General features: G+C 35.5%; 2 protein-coding genes across 4 annotated transcripts; one reads left to right on the forward strand and one right to left on the reverse strand.

The window, feature by feature from the left end:
- Positions 1-361: 361 nt before the first annotated feature.
- On the reverse strand, positions 362-12676 carry LOC124406073. Of its 3 annotated transcripts, none has more exons than XM_046881418.1 (15): positions 12223-12676; positions 7835-7976; positions 6226-6422; positions 5984-6125; positions 5780-5876; positions 5306-5494; positions 5034-5186; positions 4675-4933; positions 4321-4581; positions 4032-4239; positions 3750-3937; positions 3383-3663; positions 2616-2948; positions 1585-1767; positions 362-1501 (listed from the first exon to the last, which is right to left on the reverse strand). In XM_046881418.1, exons 2-15 carry the CDS (start codon positions 7963-7965, stop codon positions 1343-1345), a joined length of 2781 nt encoding a protein of 926 aa, XP_046737374.1. In that variant the 5' UTR covers positions 7966-7976; positions 12223-12676; the 3' UTR covers positions 362-1342. The 3 variants fall into 3 exon arrangements, with proteins under 3 accessions (XP_046737374.1, XP_046737373.1, XP_046737376.1); XM_046881417.1 differs by having other exon boundaries at positions 3383-3675; XM_046881420.1 differs by lacking the exon at positions 2616-2948 and having other exon boundaries at positions 3383-3675; positions 12223-12674.
- Positions 12677-16170: 3494 nt separating this feature from the next.
- LOC124405336 (WD repeat-containing protein 3) lies at positions 16171-21205 on the forward strand. The gene is made up of 14 exons (XM_046880147.1): positions 16171-16516; positions 16597-16806; positions 17129-17326; positions 17447-17614; positions 17799-18004; positions 18102-18240; positions 18369-18559; positions 18713-18908; positions 19096-19323; positions 19413-19682; positions 19754-19996; positions 20084-20250; positions 20574-20796; positions 20875-21205. The coding sequence occupies exons 1-14, from the start codon at positions 16346-16348 to the stop codon at positions 21037-21039; spliced, it is 2775 nt and encodes a 924-aa protein (XP_046736103.1). The 5' UTR covers positions 16171-16345; the 3' UTR covers positions 21040-21205.
- Positions 21206-21401: the final 196 nt, after the last annotated feature.

Raw genomic sequence — 21401 nt, forward strand, 5'->3', positions numbered from 1 at the left:
ATTATAGATATTTATATAAACGCAACATTTAAATGCGATACAAATTTATTATTAATTCCTACTATTTACAATGGTAGGTAATAATTAATTTACGATATATAATACATTTTTACACGTTACACGTTAAGTATGTCGTTTAAAATTTCTTTAACATTCCGGAAAAACGATTGTCATATCGTTTTATTGTGAGCAGGTAATTATGCTTTTTAAATATTTATTTATTCATTTTATGTAGAACCGATACTTACACGCACCCGTTTCTTATAATGGAAGACCTTATTTTACTCGGCACGTTTACATGGTGAAACACTGCTAATGATCATCATTTAAATTTATTTTTATGTTTTCGATTTTTTATTTCTTCTTCAACGTTTCTATTAATAAACTGTAGAAGAGTGACAAAAATTTGAGTTATCAGTTTATTATGCCAAGCTTGTGCTTCTGTATAAAAGCTTACGTATATGTTCACAACAGTGAAATACTACAGAGCATGTCTAAAAGTTTTTTCTAAAAATCCAATCACTTTTATTTATTGTTTTTATAATTTTTTTTTTTTTTTTTGACATTTCGTATTGGTTTATTATAAATATTACTGTACAAAATATATGTAGTACTTAGTATGTAATGTATGTGTATGTTGTGCCTCTTTAATTATTGCATTTTACAAGCTTCATACTTTTTCAAATGACCCGCTTCACTTACTGTTCACTGAAGAGTTTACTTGTTAATTTAGAAAAAATAATATTATCATTTGATCTTGTCTTGAGATTTCATCTCTCTTCCCTTATTGACCTGTGATATGCTATTTAGTTTGTGATATAAAAGTGACACTATTTACTTCACACTATTTGCGTTTCGAGTTTTCCCAAACTATCAATTATTTATCTTGCTCATATAATTCTTCATCATTATATACAAACACATCAGTTAAAGAGAATCGTTGACACTGTAGCTGTGAATATTTTTCTTAGATCTTAATTTCCATGACCTTATAGACTAGTTAACCATTTTTGCAAGTTATATTACCATTGCTTCAACAATTTTTATTCTCGTTTATCAGTAATAATGTGCAATTTTTCACTTTGATTTAAAATACTATGTCATTTGTAGAACTCATTCTATTTATCGTTGGCATCTTTCAATTTGTAAATTCTACTATATCATTATTGTTAAAGCCTGAGAAAAAAAATTTGAACTGAAAATAATCAGCCCCTAGTTTGCAACTGGTATTTTAAACCAATGTTTGCTCTTTCTAATCACTTATACCATCTTATTCGATATGTAAGCTGTCCTCGATCATAGTGGCCAAAATATCCACCAGAACAGACAGCATAGTGTTGGGCTAAGGGCTCGGCTTATCCATTCCAATTAATTCTTCAAAAAGGCTATTTCTTCCTTCAATTCTTTCCTCTATAGTCTTTACTGCAAATCTCAAAGTTGCTGTAGCAAGATCTCCAACTGTCCAGTGTCTATCAACCAATACCCTGCTAACTGTGTCCAACTAAAAAAAGTTATATTAATCAATAAATTATGTCAAATTTTTAAACTTCAACAATACCTGCCACACTCATTTTTTCATTTCACCTTTGATAAGCTAGAGTGTCCTGATGTGTAGTAGATTAGTCGAGGAACACCTGCAAGCGACGCCGCCAGCCATTGTATGACTAGTTTTAGTTGATGATCACCTTTTAATCTTGAACCGCAACCCCAATTACCAGTAACAACTGGCAATAAGCCACCGGCTTGCGGACTGGTTTCTCTGGGCACCTGAAATTTGAAATAGAGAGAAATTCACGTTTCCACTGGGATTTTATGGTGAATGAAACAAGAACACTAAATTAAATTTGGTTGAGCAATTGTTGAAACAGTGATGGAATAATTTCGGAATTTCCTATCAACACAAATTGAGGTCGCATGCATCAAAATCAGTGAAAATTTTTAAAAAATTTGAGTTCACTCAGAATTGTTTGCATGTATATTGTAAAATGGTAGATCCAATGACTATGTGTATTTAAAATTTGTTACGAAATAGAGCTTAAGTTCTGTATTTTTAAACCCTACATTGATCATTCCGCTGTAAATTTATTAGCCGTTGTATTTAAAATTTCACTTAGCAATATTTTACTCTACATGCTTACAATTTGAATACCACCTCGAATAATTTTGAAGAGATTAGCCTGAGAACATCCGTGTAGCAACATGTTCTGTAGGTATATTAACAAAATAGGCTGTAATATATGATTAATAAACATTGGTAACGCATATCAGTTATCAAAACATCAAGATTTTATGAAAAACGAAGAAAAACACATATAAGATAGAATAAGAGACAGATGTTTTAGTTATTGTAAGTTTGTCAAGTCAGCATACAAAAGTGAATTAATTTAAAGTTACGAAGCATAACATCAATTAGTTATTGATATAGTGTAAAATAAACAGAGTCTAGCAATTTCAGACATTGATTAGTCAATGGGAAAGATATTTATGCTCTAATAGCAATTGCTATTAAAACAGACTGTTATTTTACCATTATACATAGTACACATTCGTCTATTTTAGCATAAATTAAAAGTCTGGCTGATCGATCATCACTTAACAATCACCACTCATCGTACATTGATTACTGGTGTCGCAATTTTGCTCTTAGGTAACACCTTCGTGGCTTCCTGTGTGCACGATTCTTGTCCTAAACTTTGTGATACACATTCGACTCGGTAATTTTCTGCTAATTTATCTTCTTCATTCATCGCTTTGTCCGTATTGATTTCTGCTGCTATATTTAGCGGCAGGGATATTGTTGCCTGGTCATCGACCAGGGTCTGTCTCACTTCAGATGTAAAAGAAATCACCCATAGCTTCCTGCGCTGGGATGATCGCACGTCTTTGGCAACACTCGGATCTTCATTCAGAGCATCTTCGTAATTTGTGTGGTACTCACCTTCGGAAACCTGCAGATTTTTAACTCTGGAAGAATTGCTAGTGGTTTTCTGCGACGTTATATAGTGATATTGATGTGTTAGTAACATACCCTCATCATGTTGATGAATTTATGCATGGAATCTCGTTATGACATAGATTCTTAGTTGGCTCATTTATTCTTTGTTTATTCGTAAATCTGTCTCTGATTCTATATTATGTGAAACCAAGCTTTGCTCATGCTTTTTTCATGATTATTTATTCAATTGCACCCAAAACTGTCTCTTTAATGTTTACACGAGACTCTAACTCTATAGTCGGAAGCAATAATATATCCCTGGTGAAAAAGTTTCATCTGCAACTCTTCAGAAAGAGAATGTGTCGGATCAGATCTTCCAGATTTTCGATAAGATTCTGAGAAATGTTTTCACCAGAGACAGCCACACTAATATAATAATCGTCCTACCGATTGTTGTCTTTTGTGCTTATGACGTGCAAGCTCTAAACTCAAGCTTCTGACTGCTAAAGCAAGTTTGTGCCTCTGTTGTACATCTTCGGAACCAACTAAAGCTTGCGGCTCTCCCTCCTGGACAGGAACTCCAGCAAATGATTCGCTGAGAGCTCTCTTGAGTAGGGAACCAGCGAATCTCACAACAGCTCTATCTCTGGCATCCAGTTCGCGGTTTTCATCAGCAACTATTGGATCCTCTAGCCACTTGGACAGTTGTTCATAAACTTCTTCAAGTTCTGATGAAAATTCTGATGGTATGATTTTTGATCAAACGAAGACAGTGAGATTGGCTGACAAATTTTTTTAGTCGTTAATTTCCTACCTGAGCTATACTCTGTACTGAAACTGTACTTGCTACTGGCATTAGTGTCTCTTCTCTGCAACATTGGATGTTGACTTTGGCGAAATCTTCCAAGCCACTTTTGCTCAGCCTCCAATGATTCTTTCAAGAAGTCTTCATCCACTGTGTCATCTCTCAGGACAAAACCTCTCGATCCGCCTCTTTTGACTCTGAACAAGAAACCATAAAAAGGTGATAAACAATTTTCATCAACAACTCATTACGTCAATAATACAGAAAGTCTTGTAGCCAAAGCAATCATACTTAATGTCTTCATCGCCAACATGACTCCCAGCCACACTTATACCAACAGCATAACTACTCTCTGCTGATGAAATTGAAGAAGTTGTTCCCGTTGCTGTACTTTCGCGTCTTAGTGCGTCTTTCAGCCTTTGAGCAAATGTTCCTCTACGCTCCAGTGTGTCTAACTGCGTGCTGTATCGCCTTGTTAATTTTTGTTCCTCGTCTTCCTCTGATTAACATTAATCAGCATTTAACTCAGAGTTTTCACGGAATTTTCCTAGTATAGGATTTAAAAATATTTTCCCTTTACCTTGTTCCTCTTCAATAGTTTCTTTTGCACTGTGAAAACTATCAGTACTCTGGCTGTTGCAACTGCTGTAAACTGACATTTGACCCAGACACTTTCTCGTCACAGGTAAAACCTCACCGCTTGAACCAAGAACGATAAATCGACCTCTCCTATTGTTGGAGCCTGTTGTTTTAACAGGACTTTGCGACCGGATGGATTTACCGTTAGGTCTTGTTCGCACCTCCATCTCATCCGATATGATTGATTCCTTATTTATTGGTGCTAGGAAACATGAATTACGATTGATATTTTTTTAACGTTATTAAGACTTATTTCCTGATACTTCAATCAGTGATGATGTTGATTCGATTTTACCTTTTATGTTATTATTACATGTTTCTATGGGCTTTTCTTCAGCCTCAGGTGGGGTACTGCTGAAACTTTCTCCGATGGGCGACAGCCTTCGTGCTCCTGGATCTGGTTCTAATTTAACAGGATCGGTGGGGCTTGTGGGAACGTGTCTTTGCCTGAATCCCAACAAAGATTTGTTCATTTCTCGCAAGACATTGTCTTCCTCATACTGCGTCAATGGCATAGTTGAATAGTCCTCTGCATCCATACAGCATATTGTTACCTATAATAAGTTAACTGAATCATATACACAATTTTTTATGTCAGTTTGCAGTCTTGATTAGCATGTAGTTCGAACTTTGATCAATCTATGCCGTGCTTACCGTATTTGGGTTTGGTATACTCTCAAAGGTTGATCTATATTTCGGGTCTCCTATTCTAGAAATATGTCTTGCTCCTTCTACTATCAGAATTTCATTGTCTTCCAATGCCTCCACTGATAGCAATGTAGCCAAAAGTTCTGGATGCGTTGCCATCTGAGACAGTAATTTCAACCTTGTTATGTACACACGCAACTTTTACAGCATTGACAACAGGTGAACACAAGCTCTAAAAGCATTCTTGAGGAACTTATCGTTTTGAAGAAATTGCTTACTTGAACACTTTCTTGATTTACTTCGTTGCTTAGTACTCCGCCGCCAAGTCGTGCGCTGGTGAAGCATACATGTAACAAATTGGCTTCAGCCCTTTCAACTCTCCCTTCGTGACGAATGGTCAGAGGGCAAAGAGGAACACTGCTCTCTAGCCAGTCTTCAATCGTCAGCCACTGTTTTGAAGTCATCACCTGAAGAGGATTGCAAGCCGTGAATCATGCGTCATGGATCATGCGTTTCATCGGTGACTCATCCAATTTCTCTATTACAAAACCAAACAGCGTCTTGTGACTTTATTTTACTCGAATTTTATTAATCACATTTCATTAAAAGGGTAAACCAGTTTTCACTGTTTATTAATCACATAATGAACATCTGATCCTACGGTAAGGCGTCAAACTATTTTCACCACATTCTTGAGACTTTTTCTGAAGTAGAGCCTAACGAGAAGATAAGTAAAAAGTTCTCGTTCAAACCTGTCTGGAAACTACGAGTTTTCCATCCAATGCCGATTCCTCATCCAAGAAATCAAAGTATGCAAATATGCTTCTCAATTTCGCCTTCTGACTGTTTCTGATAAACCACAAGAAATAAATTAGTATTAGCAATTCATTCAAATCCGCATCGCTGTTACAGAAAATATATAAATATTATATGTATATACATACAATTCAACTCACATGTGAAGGTGTTTGAAGAAATTAGTAAAGTTAAAATCTTGTAATGTGGGGTGAGTTTTTTTTGTCCTTTTCGGGTAAGTTGAAAAAAATGCATTCGCTATAAGTGATGAAACAAACTTGTAACTGTACTCAATACTGTCAGCTGAAAAGAGAATATAATATCAGGTCAATATTTATCGGCAAACTACTGGGAAAATTGTTTACAAAAACAGTTTATGCACTTTTCATGTGAATTGACTCACTTTGTTGCTGTAGGCTGAAATGTAATCCTTGTGGAGGTTTGGTGGACTTGAGAGCCTTTGCAAGTTGGACCAGCCGAGGTATTGTTTTGGTGAAAACCTTTTCTCGTTCCTCAAGTGTCAAGTCTTCGTCAATAAATTTCGCCAGTTCACTAAACAAGTTTGGGTCCTGCACATCCTCGTCAGGATCCAAACTTATGCTAAAAAATTTACAAATTATGCATATTTTTCAACTTGGATTTTCAGCTACAATTTATTGTATCAGGACTATACAGATATTATTTGCTATAAAAATTGAGAATTTTGTCCTTGACCTGAACAAAGTTTTAAATAGGCATAAGTAACCCACTTTTTTTGGCAGTGGCCTTTGCTGTGCTATACAACATTTAGGAGGTTGTTGGGGGCTTGATGAAAAAATCTTCACTTGCGCTGTTTACTTATTTTATCACTTGCATGAGTTAAAATATATTGACTGGACTAACTTTATCATGAACCGAATGCAAAATTAGGCATAACATAATACAGAAGCCACAGAAAGTTTACTTTTAATAAGTTCATTGCCAAATATAGTTTAAATACCCTGCTGGAAAAGTTTCATAGGACATGAAATATTGTGATTGAATATTATAAAACGGGATTCAGAAACACCATAGACATCATTTTGTATCGTGTTTTTAAATCCTATTTCATGATATTCTTTAATATCTAGTTGTGAGTTTATTGTGTGGAATCGTATTGAAACTGAAGTGGGAAAGCTGAATATTGAAATTTTTGATCCTCGAAAGAAAATCCACGATGATAAAACCGGACCTCAATAATCGGTACTGTTTAATCACTGAGCTTATGATTTACTAAATTAAGTAAAAGGCTGCAAACGTGTATAATTCGATTCAATTGAAGTTTATTCAAAATGTTGTTATTGATAATAATGTCTACTAATACGCTCGGTGACAAGATTTGCAGTTCCCACGATATCTTGAAAACGGCCCAATAGGTTGATTTCAAATTATGATGTTGAATATAGTAACTTTATTGAAAACGATTCACGCTGAGGAAAAACCGTTATTACGCAATTTTTGAACTGTTTGAAATTACGTGAACAATAAAATAAAAGAAAATATAATCACATTATGAAATCCTAGTTCCTCAAAAATCATTTTAAAAATAAGATAATGGTGATTTTGTTCTCAACGCATCGTTACGATAACGTCACTTACTTCAACCTCGTTCCAAATTTGTAAACAGTATTCTTAGATAGTCCATTCTCTCCGTCGCGATCCAATTTTTTCTTCTGTTACTTTTTACAAACAAGGTGGCAACCGTTTGGAGTTGAAATTTAATTCGGCATCAAAAATTTACGACTTTTTAAAATTTAATTGAAAAAAAGAAAATATGATAATTACAGAAAAAGATGGTTGTGGTGAGGAGAATAGAATACTCAAGAATGTCGTCTTCAAATTTGAAGCGAAATGAATATGAATAATACGAGAGCAATAAAGGTAGAGAAAAATCACATTCACTGACATCGCGAACATCAATTATGTGTATATCCAACATTAAAGTCATGGTATTATGTCAACAAACATGTAGCTATAAAGCCGATACCACGTACTTGCACATGTCGTGTAGTCGGTGCATCGCATCTAAGAGTTGTTCAGAATTTTTAGCATCTGCAACTCGGTCCAGCTGTTTAACAACTGCCGCCCACCACGGCAGATCACAAGGTAGCATGACTAGCGCCATGATATTGGCCTTTAAACATAAAATAAAAACAGTAAGTAATTAATTGTAATAACTTTTTCACCCATCAGTTTTCTTGCAATTTTATAATCAATTTATTTTGTCAGACCCTTGGTGTCACAGAATTATGTTTAATATATGAATAAAATCCGAACGCGTCGGACAAATTCAAAAAACTTTATTTTGCTCCAAACTAGAAGAATGAATCTTTTATGTCACGTTTGAGAATCTGAAAAATCTCTAAAATCTTCTTTATCACTATCTGGTGGTTGGTGGTTGGTCGTTGACTGAATTAATTTTGGTCAAGTTCTCGACATCATTTACAGCCGAGTTTTTTGATTGTGGACTTTCTTCATAATGTCTCTTGAAAACAGAATGTTAACTTTGAAGTCCGCGTTTCAATTATAAATTTACAAGAAACGTTTCATGCCATGTGAATAAAATCTTGGGCAATTTCTAAAGTGGCAGAATTAATCTTCGAATCACAATTTTAGAAGGAAATTGTATTGAACATTCTTTGATGTTCGTTTTTTTAGTCTCCTAGTGACTTTTTCAAAACCTGTATTCAAGAGCGTGTGTCTCGAAAACGAAAAAAGATTTTCCAGATTTTCAAACGCAAAATGAAAGATTCGTTCTACTACTTCGGAGAAAAAAAGTTTCCGAAAATCGGTCAACGCGTTTGGATTTTATTCACGTTTCAAATCGATCTCGTTTTCTTATTTCTCACCTGATATATACCAGATTTTTTTTTTCACTGATAAATGATACAATGAGTGAGGCAAAATAAATCAGAATATCCTCCCTCCTCTCCTTTTTCGATTCCTTAAAAAATATTCATTTTTCTCTCTAGATCAAAGGCAGAAATTGTTCTCACTACTTCCACTTTGAATACTCGTTTTATTTTCAATGCAACTGAAGGTTTAACGAGTAAAGAATTGACTCCAGCAAAACCAAATGCGGTTGCACTCTCGTGGTTATTAACATTAAAAATTTTACATAAGGCATATTCTTTTGATTCTGTAATCTTTAAATAAAATGAACATGTCAAGAAAATTGATCGAAAAGAATAACGCGAATGGTCAAAGCGTCGTATGGAGCTTTGGATTGCCAGCAGACAATCTACAGAAATTAAGGAATGATTTACAGTCAGATATTAACTTTAATCACGTCGAATTTTATTGATGAAATATTAGTACTCAAGTAATTACAAAACCCGACAGAAACAATCAATTTTGATATTAAATTTTAATCGGTTTGAATTATTTGTTTTATTCAGTTCATTCAGTTTGAACACATTTCTTGATTCCGATAAAAAATTACTCATTACATGAAACTTTATCGCACTGATCCCGTGATGGCTCATTGTGATCGGTGTTCACGATCACTCGATCACTTTCATTACTACACTGCAGAGCGAATAAAGTCTCGGGATCAAAAAACTTTTTTCGATCCTATTAAACCCGTCTTTCACTATCGAAATTCTTGTTTGAATGAAGATACAGTTGATTCTCAGTCAATAATTACAACATCTGTACATCACAGTTGGACTATATAATAGGAAGCCTGCATTAATAAGTTAACAAGTGGTTTGGCCAAAAAGGTTTGCTTTTTTGCACGCACAGTACCTGGGCTGTTCACTTGCGTACTTTACAATTTGGGTGACGATAATAAAAATCATAGAAATTTCAGTAGAGATGTATGTCAAACTTTTTTTATAATCTATTACCTACATAAGAATATATTACTCGGCAAATTTCAAAGTTGACGTCGGCAATTTTCAAACGGTAAGTGAGAATAGGTTGAAAAGCTTATTGGAACGTCGTCTTGATAAGAAAAACATACGCCACAAATTTTAATCAAATCAATTTACGGGGTGTTCAGTTATTTGTGAAAACGTAATTCCCTGAGAATTCCAGGTTTTCCAGACAAGAATCACTATTTATCCAGTTTGTTCTCATGTACACAATAAATCAAACATACAATAGTCATACGAACAAGAATATTTTATATTTGACTAGAGCACAGTTCATCGTGAGGCGAATTTGCAAGAATTTGCTAGCACATGCAATTTTTAAGAAATCAGGGCTTGATTCATGAGCATTGCCTCAAAGTTGAAAGAAAAAATTTTTTCTCACTAAATGGTGAAATTTTTATGAACCTAGGATGAAAATTAATATATTCCGGTGTGACATGAAATTCCCTGAGATTTTTAGGTTTTTTCCAAGGGATATTAAGCTCCCTGCGAATTCCCTGATTCTATAGTTTCCATGAATACTGAACACTCTTGAGTTTTGTGGTTCATCCGAAATCTTGCCTATGAGGAAATCGTACATTGACACATGTGATTGACAATTATAGAAAAATTTTCACAGGTGCATTTCAATAATATAAAGTTGTGTTTCGAGGTACAATGCATTGACTTGCAGATACAGAAGTGAAGAATTTACGACAAAACATTTCTCCAACGTGTTTTCATAATTTTTTTTCAACCCGACGTTTCTTGCGAAGGCAAACGTACAATGCAGCCCATTTACAAACGTTCATGCCTGAAAAAGTATTCTAAGTTTCTTTGATTCATTTGCGAATTTGAATAAATAAAACTGCTCATAGTCGATGGGACTCATTTGCAATTTGACTGGAAATATGAATTTGTTCGCCGCTGTCTACAATTTTCCGAAATGATGGTACAGCATTTTGCTGAATAATTTATGGGTATTCAATGAAATTTAAGTTTGAATTGAATAACTGGGGTTGGCATCATTTGATTTAAGGATTTGTTTGACTGAACCATACATATCAATAATATCCATAACTTCAAGTTCCATTAATTCAACCATTTTATTTATACAAATCAACAAAATATTTCGTTCCTTCGATCAATAGCATCCGTTTAAACGCATCTCCAACCTTCTTTAACTAAATGAATTTAAAAACAACCAAATAAGAGTTGCCACAATTAAATTATTTGATTTGTTTTGTAAAAACGAATATAAATATATAATATAATGTTTTGTAAAAATAGTATCTAAAGAGAGAAGAAAGGTCTTAGTGAGGAATTTCGGTAACCAGAGTGCCGAAATAATATCCTCAACAATTGTAGTCTCACGTTAAAAAATGAGTGAAAATTATTTTTATAGTCTTTGTACAAATATCTCAGACTACACCTCTGCGACGATCCGCAATATGTTCAAAATTTTACGGTAGAAAGATTTGTTTAATAACTTTGCATATGTGTACATGCATATGCACAGTCTGCAAAGAGATGTTCGAGATGAGAGGAAGAGAGGAGAAAGAGAAACGCTTTTGCTTTTGGCCTAGTGCCCGAAAGATTCAGCCCGGGGAAATAGGGATCCTAAATCCGGAAATATCTTGTTACTTTGACCAGTATTGACATTATAACGAATGAGCTGATTAACGATTAACAAATCGTTACTGAGACAGTTCAGTAAGGAGATTGTCTTTAATAATTTCCCTCCTATTAATTCAATGATTATTATAGATTTATCTGCATTTTTCAATAGTTATATCTGGAGAATTTACGGTATAAAGTGACGGGTTCAGTATATGGATCAGAATTAGTCTGATCCGTTTATCAAAGATCTTGAAATTGGAAGTATGAAAAAAAAAAATATTTTGACGCAGCATCAATTCTTTTCAGTTTATTTTAAACCAAATCCTTCAAGAAATCAAACACATTATTATTAACGTATACTAATATACGCTAAATCGTTTGCGATTATTAGCGAACAAATGTTTCGCTTTCGTTACGTGCTAAATAAAGAAAGTCGAATTGGTTTATGTCTGTTTTTAAGGAATTGTCATTCTTTAATGCTGGTAGTCGTATTTAACTTTTTGAAAAATCAAGTGACGTTGACCGATTTTATTTTGATGCCATGATCTTTGGTCTATTAATGAAATTATTGGAATATTAAGCGCTGTATTCGATTGATAACTGACACGAATAAATCAGGTTCGTACATCGTGGGACCAAAGTTTAGCTGGCGAGACCCGCCAGCGTTTTAATGTAAATTCTATTTTCGCGTTTGATGCGCGTCTATTATTAAAACCACGTTTCGGAATTAGGGAGTTCCCCCGCGAACCCGCCAGCGCCATTACTCCATCCTATATCGTAAAATTTAAACTTAAGACGTTCGCGTTTAAAACGCCCACACAAGCAGCATATGCGACCTCGCAGTATCAAATTAGCACAAAGATACCTGTATTACCGACCGAACCACCGGCGGCAATTCGCAAGCTCACCTTTTTTATTTAATGTCGATAAGTTAAGCCGTATTCTACGAAACAGGGTGAGAATCGACGATAATTGCAGAGAGATTCGTGAGATGTTTTATCGCCCCGTAGTCGAGGTTTGAGGAACTTCTCCCGGCTCGTGAGTATTGACGTTTAAGCCCAACGTAACACAGTCTAGCCACCACATATTCAACGCTTTTGTAATATAACGAACCTCCACCACTATTTTATCACTGATCTGATTTCAGAGAGGACGGCAGTCTTTAAGCGTTCCACTCGTAGCTTGGCCGACATTAATTGTCACATTTTCAAATCAATAACGCCGTAACGATTTTAAACAAAAAAAAAGTCACGGTACTTCTCGCTGGTGATTTTCTCGTTTTCAATGTATTAAATGATTCTTTTCCACCCGCTGAATCTGACCGCGGTGCTAACGACGAGTTCTGATAGTGGCGCGGCGGTGTAGCGGATCTTAGTTCAGTTGGGTACCACAATCGACGCCGGGCGTCGCGACGCTATTTATAGAACGACGTCAGCGTCCCAGCCTTACCTATACTATAGAATTTTCTCCTACGTCCGTCCAATGTGACGTTTTCTTTATTTTACTTACATTATAAACCAACGAATAATTGTATTGCAAGATATATATTGAGGCATAAAACTTTGCCAACATTGATTGATCACGTGTAATCGCAATATATGTATAACACTTAGTGTCAACGTAAAAAAATACCTTTCAACCTGCTACGACATACTTGTAGAAGAATACCAAATAGTTAAATCTCTGCTGTGTTTGTATTACAACATCATACATATATCTATGTATAACACAATATTCCAAAATAAATACTGTGTAAACAAACGCATGAGACTATATTAGTTTTGTCTTTGAGCAACCTAATTTTTTTTTTTAAACTTAGTTCCAAGCTTTGCTACGGATGACTCTACCTATCGATCTAAAGCTGCTGTGTGGCGGGAACTAATTTCTTCGAATTCCGCCTCAATGCAGGCAACCGAATATACCTTGCTGTGTAACCCCGTCCTAAATAAGGATTAGCGCGGATATAAAGTGAGAGTGAGAAAAAGAGTGAGTAGATATTGTATCTTTTATCAACTGCACTGAACTATAACAATGCCAACGAAAATTAATGTTTTGCACGAAAAAATATTTGGTAATTGTAAATAAACTTGATGGGTATCACCTTCACCCCTACAATTAGACTTAATATTATAATTTTTTCGTCGTTGCGATTATATGAATCAATTACAACATACCTGTGTTTTGGTAATCGAAGTTCAAAGTACGAAGACGTGGAGTGGGCATTTCTGATTCGGCATCTATAGATCATAAATAATATCTCTGTTTATTAAATATGGAAATAAGCCGATGTAAGTGTATATCTCTAACGCACAGGTCAAGTTAGTTGCCAAAAAGCCCCTTGAAAGACAAGTTACGACCAATTTTCTTACTTCGAAAATCTATCCACGTTTACAAGATAGCTTTCGCGAGTTCAAAAACGGCTTATAAGACATCATTTAGATATCGTTTTGACAGTTGCATTCGTGCGTATGTGTGTGTGTGTGTAAAATTACGAAAAAAAACGCATGATATAGCAAAACTTTGCGACTATTTGGATTCCGTGTCCAGAATTTTCCACCTTGACATTGACGAATAATATTTCAATTGTCAATCCTGGACGTAAAATGCGACTTTAAGCATTTGTCATCGTTGTCACGGAAAATAGAGTTATAGAATAAGTATAATCTTAAAATATCGAAATATACTTATCTCAAACGTAAAAAGGGCTTAACAGCCCTATTCTATACGCAGTTTTGAACAAAAACACTGTAATAAATTTTGATTTAATGCAGAAATAATGAAATGGTATGGATTCTACAAAATCACAATAATATATTCGTAGAATTCATGCGCAATTTCTTTATATCTGTGTCAAATGAAAATGTTTTTAGCATGAATCTACAATTAAAGACAAAATTTGTGGAGTATGGGATTGTCGGGATTTTAATTAACAACGAGGTCATTTCGCGGGTAATTTAGTGACTATAACTTGCTCGGGCGTAAAAACCCTCATATCATATGAGTGACAGCTTTTCTAGTAATAGAAACAACACGTGGATCAATGTGTGAAGTATTGTGGGAGGTATACCCGCTTAAGCCTGCAACACGGCCCCGATTTCTCGCGTCCATCACGTTGCAGGATATTAAGACGAGGTCCCAAAAGGGTGTACCCTGGAGGCGATCGAGGTGATGCACCTCGACTAGCTAGACGAGCTAGTCAAAATTTTTCTTACTGGCTTTAGTACAGGGGACAGCTGTAGAACAGCCTGATACATGGAATATCCTTGGAATATCCGTAATAGGAGTTGACCAAATACAGGGAAACCCGATTGAGAATAAGGCGGTTTACGGAGCACGCACCAAGTAGCGCTCGTCCGCACTCGTTCACTGCCAAAACTGATCTACCAAAATCTGCGCGCTCGCGATTATCAGATCGTCAAGCGATGACCGCTTGCCCTCTGGTGCTAAGCATGAAAACTACACGATAAAGGCGCGAACAAATTTGTTGGAGCGTTTTTGTTCAGAATTGCGTATAGAATAGCAGTAATATTTGGAGATATATAGGGTGTCACAAAGGTAACGGGACGGTTGAATATTTCCTCAAGTAAGATAGTTTTCAAAAAGGTCAAGATCATTATTGTAGTAACTTTCAACGAGGAATTCAATGATGACCTTGATTTTGGCTTTGACTTTCAATATTATTTCAAGGTCAACGTTTTTTTTATTTATAGAAACCCCCTTTTTTGACATCGGCAATCGATAGAGCGCGAAATTTTACGTTCAAATATGTACTTGGGTCAATTAAAAAAAAATATCAACTTGTATTTTTGAGTTCTGAAATCTATAGAACACGTCAACGTTGTTGTTCCCGGGTAATACTAAAAAGAAATCAAACTTATTCCGAAAAAATAAGTTCATCTTTTCCGAATTTTTTAGTGTAAATGTAAAACTGTTTGTTCTATTGATTTCAGAACTTGAAAATATAAATTTCCATTTTTTTTTTTTTTTTTTTAAGTTGACCTTGAAATGATCATCAAGGTCAAAATGTACTCATGACCTAAATATATATATTTGAACCTAAAATTTCAAAAAAGTGGGGTTCTATTGAAAAAAAGTTGACCTTGACTTAACCTTGAAGATCATCGTCAAGGTGAAAATCATAGTCACCAATGAATTCCTCGTTGAAGAATTACTACCAGATTGACCTTAACCTTTTTGAAAAACATCTTACCTGAGGAAATATTCAGCCGCCCCGTTACTTTTGTGACACCCCGTATATGTGAACGTTGAAATCGACTAGGGCATTCCTTAAATAATATATAAAGAAAGAATTTAAAAAAAATGTACAAATTGCATGCATGTTAGGTTATGTTCTATTGGAATCTCAATCAACGTAACTATTTTTACACTTCCAAACGTGTGTGAAGTGATTTGTTTTTAACATGTCAACATTCTATTTCTTACAAATAAATTTTTCATACATCATCTAGAATGTTTAAAGCGTGTTTCGTAATTTTTTTAACCACTTCGGACGGATAATTTGGACACAATACATTTTTGAAAATCAAATGCATCGACTGATGTATACATCTTCAGTCAATACGTTACATACCGTTAATGGTCCAAAAACAGTAACCTGCTTTCTGTAACGAATTTTGTTTTCTAAACCTTCGTCAACGTATCCTTTCAGACACCCGGGTATAAAACAATCTGTACCTACTAATTTTTTCAGAAACTAGTATTTAAATTTTTAAACGCATTTAGCGCGTTCGAATTTTCAAAATAACAGACGAGACCAGCGCTGCTAGCGGTGCTACCGATACTACAAACTTCCGACCAGAATGTGTCCCAACGTGGTCCCAATTTGGCCAGATCGAGACATAACCTAAAAAAATATAAGCAGCACGTGTTTAACCACCAACAATAACTTGAAGAAGAGTTTAAGAGACGAAAAAGAGGACTCTAAACGCAAACCCTGAATCATGCCTCACGTGAACTGAGATCGATTTGAGAGTTAAAGAACGTCAAGATATTATATAGTCGAGTTACGCGATGGGTTTGACAAAACAGTATTTGAGGTATGTGCCAGCCGGCAATTTAAATATCATCGCAAGTCCGAGATGCAATGCCGTATTTGTAACCTTGGAGGGTCAGGAGGGTAGATTCGTTGCCGCTGGTGCTTGCGAGCATGTTATTATCTGGGACCTCCGTCTTGGAGAAAAGGTACCTATTTACATTGTTTGCGATAGCTGAATGGGATTAAAATGATTTCATGCTCACACTTTCCCGTACCTTTTTACAAGGCCCAAGTTTTATTGGGTGAGACTTCAGTTGCCACTCGGCTAGCTGCTTCGCCAAACAAACGACATCTTGCTGTCGGCTATGCGGATGGGGCAGTTAAAACGTTTGATCTCCGCTCGGGAGAAACGATAAGTATATTTATCGGACATCGATCTGAAGTCACATCGTTAGCTTATGACAATTTAGGCCACCGAGTAGCCTCTGGATCTAAGGTAAATTATACTGTATTAATAGAACTTATCTTTATCTTGTGAAGAGTATTACAAAACTGTTAAGAAGCAGTGGAATTATAGATTAAAATAACATAATTCTTCTTGGTAGCTTTCCAGCTGCAGTTAGATATTTGAATTCTTTCAGCCCCCATATTTTGAGCTCTTTTTCTGAATCCCTCCAAGTTGTATCTCAATTTTGGAAGAATAAATTTACCATAAGTTGTGGTATTGGACGCTTGTATCTTCTCTTCGGAGTGAGATTAGATTGATTTCTCTTTTCAAAGAATAATTAATGATTTCTATTTTCTTCATTTCAAAATAGGATACAGACATCATAGTTTGGGACATTGTGGCAGAGACTGGGGTATGCCGTTTGTCTGGTCATAAGGGTAGTGTCACCCAAGTAATGTTCCTAGCAGAACATGACATAATTATTAGTGCGAGCAAAGATACCTTTGTTAAATTCTGGGATTTAGATACTCAGCACAATTTCAAAACACTTGTTGGACACAGATCAGAGGTAGTGAACAAAGTCGTCAATATTCTAAATTAAGTCATAGATAATATTGTTTTATTATTCTATACAATTGCACCATCTTATGTTGAGTGAAAAAAATTTCATAACTTTTTTATCGATTAGGTCTGGGGCTTGACCCTAGCTAAGGAGGATAAATATTTAATCACAGGATCCAATGAAAACGAACTGTTCGTATGGAAGATATATTTTGCTGATGTTAGCAAGAATGCTGATGCTCCTGTAAGCTTGATGACGTTGAATACAAGCGAAGAAGGAGATGTAGATGACGCGGTATGCGGACAAAATTTTAGTAACTAATCTTTTCGAGATTTGCAATTAGTAAATTCTCCTTGAAGTTTTTTGATGAATTTTTATTATGGGTAAAAAAGTAGAATTGGATGTTTAAATTTTTCATTTAATACAGAAAAACTATTTGCATCTGTCAAAGTATTTGATTTTTGCTCTGTACTTTTAGAGATATCCACTGCGATGCGAAAAAATTGGTAGTATTCTGAGGGTTGGTCGTGGACGAGTAGTTTCTTTGAGTTCTGATGCTACAAGTCGTGTAGTGGCGTGTCATGGAACAGATAACACTGTTGAAATATTCCACTTTTTGCCTGACGACCTCGTTCAGACAAGGTTGTTAAAAAGACAAAAAAAGGAAAAAAGAAAGGCTGCCAAGTGAGTCTCAAAATTTTATGCCCTATTAATACTATTAGAAACATGGTGAATAAAAAATTCTCAGCTAATAAAGTTGATTTATTTTATTACTTTCAAGGGAAGGAAAGCCAGTCGAAGAAATCGAGACAGAGTCAACATTGTCCTTAAAAAATGAAATTAAGCGTCTCCCAGTGATAAAAGCTTCGAACAAAGCTAAAGGACTTGATTTGGTTTTGGGCAAAGGAGGAGAACTCAGGGTAGGCTTGTCATGGTTTTATCTGAGCATTATGTATAAACTGTTGCGAATATCACCGATAGATGGATGTTCAAAACATTAAAGGTGCTACACTGGTAATAAAGTAATATAGCTCAATCAATATTTCAGATCTGCATTTGTGAAAATAACAACAGTATTGAACTCCATTCAGCAACAATTGGTGACACGGATATCGAGTCCAGGCTCCTAAGGTCTCTTACAGCCTACGGTCATCGGACAGATGTCAGAGCATTATGCTTTAGCTCTGATAACTTAGCCTTAGCCACGGCTAGTGGTGACTCGGTGAAATTGTGGAATAGGTAAACTTCCTCTTGAAAGTTCTGTAACGAAAATTTTAGCAATCGATAATGTTGAATCCAAAGTGAGAAGATTAATTATCCTTGTTCTCCCTCAAGCCAGAATATAGGGACATTTGTTTTTTATTCATGTGACATTGTACTTAATTTTTGCAGACCTTCACTTGCCTGTTTGAGAACAGTGGAGTGTGGTTACGCTTTGACGGCGTGCTTTGCACCTGGGGATAGGCATCTGATTGTTGGATTGAAGGATGGTAAAATGCTGATAATTGACATTGCTGCTGGTGATGTTCTTGAGGAAATTCCAGCTCACAGTAAAGAACTGTGGAGTGTTGTTCTATATCCCGATATGGTGAGGATTTCCATTTTTAAATAACATTCGCTTGTATCAATATAGGAGATTATTTTCTTTTCTCTGCTTCGTTATACACTACTAAAATAAAATGTCTGTATTGAATTTTTTTTGAAACTTTCTGTTATCTTTTCATCTTGAATGAGACCCATAATATTGTGTTTCTAATCCAAATGCTACCATTTAGAGGGGTGTGGCGAGTGGAGGCGGCGACGGAACTGTAAAGTTTTGGAACTTTGAGCTGATCGAAGATCCTGAGAGCGAAACTAAAGCTAAGCTTCTCTCTGTCCTGCACACTAGAACCCTAAAGCTCGAGGAAAGCGTTTTAGCTATCAGAATCAGTCCTAATAGCAGATTTATTGCTGTCGCCTTACTTGATTCCACCGTTAAGATTTTCTTTTTGGATTCATTCAAGGTAGATAACTACTTACAAAGTCATTTTCTCTATCATATCGTAATCTGTTGCAATAGAAAATGAAAAAATTTGTTGTATTTTCTTTCTAGTTCTTCGTATCCTTGTATGGTCACAAGCTTCCAGTGATATGCATGGATATATCGAGTGATTCTACTCTAATTGCAACTGGCTCTGCAGATCGGAATGTTAAAATTTGGGGTCTTGACTTTGGGGACTGTCACAAATCGCTATTCGCTCATGACGATTCAGTTACTGGTCTTGCGTTTGTTCCAAAAACACACTACTTTTTCACTTGTGGCAAAGATGGAAAGGTCAAACAGTGGGATGCTGATATTTTCCAAAAAATTATCACCTTACAGGTAAGACATTTGTTAAAATACGACTATCCTTGACTAAGTCATTTTAAATTCCTCTTGTTACTTTTATGTAGGGTCACTCAGGTGAAGCCTGGAACTGTGCAGTTTCTCCAAATGGCATTTATGTTTCATCATGTGGATCGGACAAAGTCGTTAGATTATATGAACGTTCGGCAGAACCTTTAGTTCTGGAAGACGAAGCTGAGGAGGAGAGAGAAAAGCTGGACAATGATTTAGCTACGGGAGAAACAAGTGCGGTTCAAGGCCAGAAGGCACAATTATTACCCTCAAGGAAAACTGTAAACAGTGAAAAAGCGGTAATAAAAAATAACAGTTATTGGCAGTGCGTTTTGCGCAACTGTGGAAAGTGGAAGGGAAAAATTAAAAAAAAAAAAATATTTCAGGCCGAGTTAATACTAGAATGTCTGGAAGTATCCAAACAGTATGAAGAACAATTGGCAAATGTCGTACCTGAGACTGCTTTACCTCCTGTGCCACCCCTGATGCAGGCTTATTCCTGTTCTACTACAGAAGATTTTCTATTGGAAACGGTAAAACGCGTTCGAGCAAGGTAAAGTGCCAGGAAAGTTTTTGTTATAATTATCCCGAAAATTTGTTACTGTTCACATTCTGCATATACCCATGCAAGGCAATGGCTTCATGTTATAATATAAATGTTAACATTTGGTACTTATTAGTGAATTTCAAAAGCTGCAAATTATGATTTGAATAGTTCAACATGCCTCATAAAGTAATAGAACTAACTTGAGTGTAGTTGTCAGAATCTTTTTCCTTATACGAATTGCTTGTAGAAACTAACTAAATCAAACTCAGTATTGGAGCTTTTTAGATCAAGGTTTTATATTTAACTCGTTATTTTAATCTCATTTTTAGTGAGTTGGAAGAAGCTTTGTTGCTTTTACCGTACTCAGCAGCATGTGAAATTCTAAAGCTCCTGCCAAAACTTTTAGAGGGTGATTATCAGGCTGAGTTAGTATCAAGATTGACTATTAGCCTGGTTCGGGCTCATCATGGGCCGATTGTGACAAGTAAAGAATTGTTGACAACGTTGGAGACGATAAAAAATCTGAGTCTCGAAAGGATTACCACGTTAAGGGTATAACTTTCGCTATTATTGACTATGAAGTGTAAAAGTCTGCATTAGATAAAATTCACTTGTTCTTTATCATTGCAGGATACAGTCGGATACAACTTGTATGGCATGGCGTACACGCAACGTGCTATCGAAGAACGTGAGGGTGTGCAGTTGTTCAAAGACGCGACAAAGTCGCGGAAACAGAAAAACAAAGTGAGACGAAACAAGGAAAGGGCCTTGAAAAGGGCAATTATGACTCTATAATAGATTTTCTAGTATCACATTTTGTACATATTGACGATACTGTCCTCACAATGAATCACGTTTTCTTTTCAAATTTATAACTTTACCATTACCTTTCTTTACCCAACTGTAAAAAATAGATGACTTCCTCACACTTACTATACAAGGTATTTACTAGATGTGTAAAGATACGAAACGTTTATCACTTTTAATTGCTATTTCTACTTCTTTAATTCTTCTTTTTACTTTTACTTTAATTAACTAGATCACTTTTCTTAATTGAAGTTGTTAGACGGTAGTAACCGCTCATATTTTAACTGTTTACAACGCCTGTTTTACAACGAATAGCAGCTACAGGAGTTTGAACATTTGAAAACTATTTA

Source organism: Diprion similis, chromosome 4 (genome assembly GCF_021155765.1).
Source record: "Diprion similis isolate iyDipSimi1 chromosome 4, iyDipSimi1.1, whole genome shotgun sequence".
NCBI classification, from domain to species: domain Eukaryota; kingdom Metazoa; phylum Arthropoda; class Insecta; order Hymenoptera; family Diprionidae; genus Diprion; species Diprion similis.

What these genes read in the sequence shown, in the direction of transcription:
- LOC124405336 (XM_046880147.1), top strand. Translation starts at nt 16,346, where the DNA reads ATGGGTTTGACAAAACAGTATTTGAGGTATGTGCCAGCCGGCAATTTA. An exon ending in GCAAAGGAGGAGAACTCAGG is followed by an intron (nt 18,241 to 18,368) that starts GTAGGCTTGTCA and finishes TCAATATTTCAG; the next exon opens with ATCTGCATTTGTGAAAATAA. An exon ending in GTAAAACGCGTTCGAGCAAG is followed by an intron (nt 20,251 to 20,573) that starts GTAAAGTGCCAG and finishes TCTCATTTTTAG; the next exon opens with TGAGTTGGAAGAAGCTTTGT.
- LOC124406073 (XM_046881417.1), bottom strand. Translation starts at nt 7,965, where the DNA reads ATGGCGCTAGTCATGCTACCTTGTGATCTGCCGTGGTGGGCGGCAGTT. An exon ending in TTCTTCAAACACCTTCACAT is followed by an intron (nt 5,877 to 5,983) that starts GTGAGTTGAATT and finishes GTGGTTTATCAG; the next exon opens with AAACAGTCAGAAGGCGAAAT. An exon ending in GTTGGCGATGAAGACATTAA is followed by an intron (nt 3,938 to 4,031) that starts GTATGATTGCTT and finishes TTTCTTGTTCAG; the next exon opens with AGTCAAAAGAGGCGGATCGA.